Source organism: Gossypium hirsutum, chromosome D01 (genome assembly GCF_007990345.1).
Source record: "Gossypium hirsutum isolate 1008001.06 chromosome D01, Gossypium_hirsutum_v2.1, whole genome shotgun sequence".
In the NCBI taxonomy this organism is placed as follows: Eukaryota; Viridiplantae; Streptophyta; class Magnoliopsida; order Malvales; family Malvaceae; genus Gossypium; species Gossypium hirsutum.
This window is the reverse complement of record NC_053437.1, coordinates 32,863,301-32,870,299: the sequence shown is the minus strand read 5'-3', so window position 1 is coordinate 32,870,299 and position 6,999 is coordinate 32,863,301. Positions and strand designations below refer to the sequence as shown.

The 6,999-nt window shown below is 32.9% G+C and overlaps 1 protein-coding gene across 1 annotated transcript; it reads left to right on the top strand.

Annotated features, from left to right (window-relative positions):
• Nucleotides 1–3,425: 3,425 nt before the first annotated feature.
• On the top strand, nt 3,426–6,199 carry LOC107949462 (IQ domain-containing protein IQM3). The gene is made up of 9 exons (XM_016884115.2): nt 3,426–3,912; nt 3,997–4,111; nt 4,179–4,244; nt 4,340–4,428; nt 4,577–4,664; nt 4,752–4,898; nt 4,996–5,088; nt 5,223–5,324; nt 5,521–6,199. The coding sequence occupies exons 1-9, from the start codon at nt 3,554–3,556 to the stop codon at nt 6,073–6,075; spliced, it is 1,614 nt and encodes a 537-aa protein (XP_016739604.1). The 5' UTR covers nt 3,426–3,553; the 3' UTR covers nt 6,076–6,199.
• Nucleotides 6,200–6,999: the final 800 nt, after the last annotated feature.

Below are 6,999 nucleotides of genomic sequence, written 5' to 3'. Positions count from 1 at the left end.
GTTTTCGTTATTAAGGATTTTATTTATTTCTATTTACCAAGCATATTTTCAATTTTAAAAAATAGAAAAAAAATTATTTTTTTAAAATAAAAATAGAAAATATTTTCAGAAACCAAATGAAGCCTTAATCTCCATTTGATTTCAAAAAACTGAGGTAAATTTTGTTTTTGTTTTTTAAAATAGAAAACATTGAAGAAAACATATTTTGTTGAAAATTTTAAAATTGATTTTTAAAAAATGAAAATAAAAGTATGTGGAAACTAGAAAATAATAATAAATTGTTTTCATTGTTTTCACTACAAATGTTTTGTAAAAATGAAAATGATAAAAACAAGGATTTTTAACTTTAAATGAATTAATCATGGTTCAAACCCATATAAACACAAAAATATTCTTTTTAAAAACTTTCAAATATTAAATTTTGCACCATAATTCAAATCCATGTAAATGTAGTATTTTTATTTTATTTTTCATGTTTCTATTATAGAAAAATAAGTACAAAATATATTTTCAATATTCAAAAATAAATTTCTATTTCTATTTATAAAACATATTTTTTCAATTTCCCTAACCATTTATCCCAAACCATCTATCCCGACAACAATTTCCCTCCATACTCCACAGTTCATAAACACGCAGCCACAAGCATATTATCACATAAACATAATAACGTGGAGTATGCTAAATCATATATATTGTACCACAACCATTTCAGGCATATTGACACACTTGTGGATACTCATATACCTACTCACTCTTATGCATACAAGGCATTCTCAAACAGCAAAGATTATACCAGTCATATAACATTCAAAGCACACCGATGTATGGAGTAAAGAAACTCACCTGATGCATCTTTGCCTTATCAGCTTAGCTTTTCCGAACATCAGAGCTTCTATTCTCCAACTCACTAGATTCTCTATTTTTCAAACACAAACCCCATGATCATCGCTCCATGCAGAGCTTCCTGTAATTAACTCTTCTTCGGAACAACCAAGAAGAATATGAAGAAAAGAAGAAAATTAAACAGAATTGAGAAGAATTCACCTAGGAATTCATTTCTCAGCTATTTATAGCACTTTATGTACGGTTACCGACCCTATAAAAATCATCCATTGGTAATTATTTTGTCTTCCATTTACAAACCAGTTGGTTCTCATCCAACTGAACTAGAATTGGAACTTAACTATATCCAAATTAACCGCTAAATTTTTCTAACTTTTTAGTAGAAACCACCAACTTACGGTTTCTTTCAATTTGACCCCTAATTATTCCTAATTTTTGGGCTTAATGAAAATCGAGTGTGACAATGAGGATCATTAAAAGCAACTTGAGTTGCTTGAAAAAGAAAAGGCTTTATCTAACAAAGTTTCTCCAAAAATATTTGAAAAGGGAGAAAATTCAAAGCCAAACTTTGTTAAATCTAGCTTTAATTACTATAAACATAGAGGTCCCTAAAAAATCTATAAGGGAAAACTTATTAGAAATGTATGGGTCCCTAAAGGACTTAGTACTACTATAAACAATGACATCTTTTCTAAATGAATACCCAAGGGGACCAAAATTATAGGAACTAATGATTGACCCAAAAGAATTTGGGTTTCACCAAGCAATCGTTATCGACCCGATTTGCATTTCATATTTTCTACACCACACAACAACTCCTCCCCGCTGGAAACCTTATTGTCGCCAACTCTATTATAGGTTAATGTAATGAGTTTAGCATCTTTGGTGGAGAAAATGGGTAAGTTGAGTATATTGAAAGGCCCTTGTGCTTTTCACTAGGGCATCTTCCTCTGATAAGGTGAAACTTGTTGTCGTGCCCGTATAACCACCGCCAACTAGGTCCCCTAGCTATACTCTATCCCTTGACAGTATAACCTTTGTAAACTTGAAACCCTAGTTACACTACAACTCATGACCGTATAGTCACTGTCAACTAGGACCTTGAGTTGCAATGCAATCCCGACTTCTTAAGTAATGGCTCCATCCTCATACGACAGGTGAAATTTTTAGGTCACTGAGCTCTATGGCATCACCATGAACCCAAACACAACTTAAAACTATGATTATGTCTCCCTCAAAGAAAAAGAAAAAGAAATATTTAAACCCGAAAATTTCAACACACAAGAAAAATGAAAAAAACAATTTAAAGGAGACAATGGGCAAGAGAGATGATGGAGTAGGGTGATGGAAACTCCCATTTACATAGGTGAGGGGGCGGGGAGAAAAAAAACCATGTTTTGCAATTTTATCCCGGGATTCCCAGGTTGTAGTGTTTGAAAATTATCCTTGGAATCTCGGCTTCAGAGGAAAAAATTAAGGTTATACTTGGGGTTGAAAATGGTCAAAGAGAAAATGCGCCCTGCAGGACGCGTTTTCATTTTTCTCTCCTAAAAACACGTTCTTCAGGACGCGTTTTCATTTTTCTCTCGTTTTCATTTCTCTCTCCTAAAAACGCGTCCTACATGATGCGTTTTCATTTCTCTCTCCAAAAACAACATATCCTGGTAAATAAAAAAACAAGCTATTTACTTAAATATTAAAAAAATTCATCATATTTCATTAATTTACCCCCAAATTTATCTATTCTATATTATATATTAAGTCTTTGGTTGAGTTTGGTGTCATGAGTCAGTCAAACACTAACTCAGTTGAATAATGATTAAAATATCATTATTTTACAAAGTAAATATAAAATTAGAAAAAACTATAAAATATCTTGTTTTGCAAATCAAAAAGTAATTATAAAAGAAGAAGAATTATATTAGAAATAAATAATATAAAGTATTCAATATGGATATCATTATATTTGTAAAAAATTATAAATAATTTTAATAAAATGAAAGTTTAAAAACATACATTAGAATCAAATAAAAATAATTTTTGAAATTGAAGTTTTTTATCTTATAATGTGATCATCTGTATTAAATAAAATAAAATAATAAGAAATTTTGAAAAAATACTGCTTATTTACATAAATTTTAGAACTTATATTTATACAAATAAGTAAATTTAGCTTTAAAATTTTGAAAGTTCCCCATGTGAACACACTCTTATTTTACTTTGAAATAGTTTTAAAATATATATATCCTTATTTAAAATTTAATCAATGTTGAATTTATTTGTTTATATTTTTTAGTTTAACTAAAATAGATTTATGGCACCCAAATTTTATTTCAATTAGATTAACAAAATTCAATAATAATAATAATAATAATAATAAAATCACAAAAATCCTTACTCAAAGACTGTTAAAGCCAGATTTATGATTTATGATAAATGATTTTACTTTTGAGGATGCTTGGTCACTAGTTTGTTTTGTCTCGAGCGAGTTACACAAAATCTCACTCTCAACCTCAGCGCGTAACACACACGCACTTTACTTACTCGTAATCCAAGTGGAATACATATAAAAATCTACAAGTGGGTTTCCCGGCGATTTTCTAAGTCCTTGGCTCCGGTTTTTTCTTTTAAGTATTCTCTCAAAAACCAACGACCCCAAGATTCTCTCTTTCGAAAACTCCTTCAAATTTGGCTACCAAGAAAAACAATGGAAATAATCGAAAATCAAGCAGCTGTTTCGAATTTCGACCTCCAGTCAAAGTCTCCGTTTTATAACATTTCCTCCACCGACATTACGAACGTCGGCTTACTTGGGGAATCCGAATTTGTATCTGTGGATAGTCCGAACCAAGCTAGCGAATCGGATTTCCCGACGGTGGTTAATGGTGGTGGTTTGAAAATGCTGCTGGAGCCGTTATCCGACGGCCGAGATTCTCCGGGTTCGAATCAGACGCGCGGTGGCGGTTCTTCTCATTCCAACGCTGCCGTTAAGGTCCAGAAGGTGTATAGGAGTTACCGGACACGGCGTAGGTTAGCAGACTCTGCTGTTGTCGCTGAAGAACTCTGGTAGTTTCTTCCGCAAAATCTTTGTCTGTCTTAAAAAAATATATATTATTTAATACTAATAGTAAATATTTTTATTATTTTCAGGTGGCTGGCTTTAAACTATGCAAGGCTTAATCACAGCACAATTTCCTTTTTTAATTATTTGAAACCAGAAACTGCTGCTTCAAGGTGGAATCGCGTTCGCTTAAATGCTTCTAAGGTATTTTCTTCTTCTTTTTAATTTTTTGGTTAATTTTCATAAATAATTAAGTTGGGAATTTTGTCAGGTCGGGAAAGGGTTGTCCATAGACGCCAAAGCACAAAAATTGGCTTTTCAACATTGGATTGAAGCTGTAATTTACTCTTCTTAATCTTTTTATTAAAAAGATTAAAAAAATATATTGGATAATTTTATTAGTTGAATCGAACACTTTTTTTTCAACTGTAGATTGATCCACGACACCGTTACGGCCATAACTTACATATTTACTACGATGAATGGTGTAAAACTGATGCTGGTCAACCATTTTTCTATTGGTAAACCCCAAACATTTTTCTCATTCTATTAATTTTGGTAGGAAGACCAAATTAAAGTGGATGGACTAAATCTTCAAATTGAGCATAGTACTAGGACAAAAACAATGATTTCACCTTTTTCCTTTCTTTCTTATTTTGTTTCCTACAGGTTAGATATAGGGGATGGCAAAGATGTCGATCTCGAAGAATGTTCAAGATCGAATCTTCAAAAACAATTGATCAAGTATCTTGGACCTGTATGTATGCAAATTCATATGTTAGATTCAATCTCTTTTTCCAAATAAGATTGAATGAAATTGTTAATTCCCTGTTGTTGTAAACAGCAAGAAAGGGAACATTATGAGTACATTGTTGTTGAAGGAAAGATTATCCATAAACAAACTAGAAATGTCCTTGATACATTCCAAGGCTCGAAAGAGGTTAAATGGATATTTGTTATGAGCACCTCGAAGAAATTGTATGCCGGCAAGGTAAACCATCTGGCTTGAACTGCAACTGTTAGATTTCATACTTACTAGATGTATAAAAACCCAAAAATGTCTTTAATGTCTTTTCGGTACCTTGCAGAAGAAGAAAGGAATGTTCCATCATTCTAGCTTCTTAGCCGGTGGAGCGACACTAGCTGCTGGTAGATTGGTGGTGGAGAAAGGGATACTAAAGGTATAAGTTTGTAACGATTTAGGATTTAGTAGTGTACTCAGATTTTGTTACGTGCCGCCTATATTGATAGTTGCATTTGAATGGCCGGATGACTTATATGATGTATGTGAGACATGATTTTGTTCGTTTTTCAGTCCATCTCTGCATATAGCGGGCATTACCGGCCAACGAATGATAGTCTCAACAGTTTTCTTTCCTTTCTGAAGGAGAACGGAGTGAACCTTGACAAAGTTGAGGTAACCTTTCAATCTCCTCTTCTGCATTTGTTGGATTTGTCAAATTGCACCAATTAATGTCTGCTTGGTTATTTCATATGCTTGCTGGTTTTGATCCTTGAACGTCGAACCTCTGGTTCCATTTTCAGTTGGATCATGCCACCATTCGTTAGGTATTTCTTAGATATATGATGAATTACATTTATTTTGTGTTCAGATTCGCCATTCAACCGATGATTCTGATAGCTACGATGATGGAAAATCCAGCAGTAGTGTTAGTACTTTTGGATTTTCAGCAAGCCCAGTGCCGACTGAACCCAAAATCAACAATGAAGAGAAGAATCTGTCATTAGAATCATATGATACTAAACAACCGGAGACCACAAATACTTACGAAAGGACTTTATCTGGTGGTCTTAAGAGTCCGAGAACTGAGGTGCCTAAAACTGCGATATTGCAAAGGATCAACTCAAAGAAGGCAACGAAATCGTACCAATTGGGACATCAGCTGTCACTCAAATGGTCAACCGGTGCCGGGCCAAGGATTGGGTGTGTTGCTGATTACCCTCTAGAACTGAGACAACAAGCGCTAGAGTTTGTCAACTTGTCCCCAAGAACCCCGAACACCCCTTCACCATTCCTAACTCCAAGAACACCACGTACCCCAACAACCCCATCGGCATACAGGCGTCCCAGTAATCTTCCACCGATTGCAACTCGGCCAACACCAAATGACTCAAACACGGATGCAACTCCCGGTAACCAGGCGTAATATGATGAAGTTATCGTTACGTTTTGATGCACTAGTGAATGTAAATATGTTTGATGATGCTTTTAATTCACTTCAGCCTCTTTGGAATCGCTTTTAGTATAAATAAAGAAACAATGTTGACCTATAGAAGATAAATCTTTTCATTGTCCATATATATATATATACCTTACATTTGGGGTAGGATATGATATATGCTCGATCTTACTACCAAGAAAACATCAAAAGGAATAGTACTAAAATTACAAGGTAAATTTTTTTATTATTGTTTTTTTTCTAATTATCAAGACAACATTTTGATAAATGTTAGCAATTTCAGCAATGTCAACTAAAGAGGATAGTAAAATAAAGAGCTTATATGCATGCATGTATGATATGTTTATTTAAAAGAAAAAAAGCCATATTTTTGCCCTGATATGTGTTGGATTACACCAATTGCTTTTAATCTAAATATGAAGAACGATTTGACTATAAAAATTTTTGAATTAACTTTTAAGATTGAAATGATTCCAACATGAGCAATCTCAACTTAAATTTTAAAATCAAATAAAAAAACTCCCAAATGACCCGAATAAGAAGTGATGAATTCTTCTATCGCACAAATAACCCCGTGCCCTTCGAGTATTCGTTTTGGCAGAATTGGACTACTTCATTTTTTTTACACTTGGCAGAATTTAAATTTTTGTGTTTTCTCACATTTTATTTATTACTCGATGAATTTAATGTTGGAACATTTTTAAAATATATATAGCGTTTTAATAGTTACAAGTAAAAATGTACTAGTGATTCAAAAAATAATGTCACTTCGGTGTTAAGCAAAAGTTGTTACAATTTATAATGATCAATTATGTCTCTTGTCACCAAAAGTTATATCACTTAATTAATAACAAGAGTCATAATTATTCAAGTAGATACCTATTGAATAAT

Coding starts and splice junctions, on each gene's coding strand:
- LOC107949462 (XM_016884115.2), top strand. CDS start 3,554: ATGGAAATAATCGAAAATCAAGCAGCTGTTTCGAATTTCGACCTCCAG. Junction 4,899..4,995: donor AGAAATTGTATGCCGGCAAG/GTAAACCATCTG, acceptor GGTACCTTGCAG/AAGAAGAAAGGAATGTTCCA. Junction 5,325..5,520: donor TGAACCTTGACAAAGTTGAG/GTAACCTTTCAA, acceptor TTTTGTGTTCAG/ATTCGCCATTCAACCGATGA.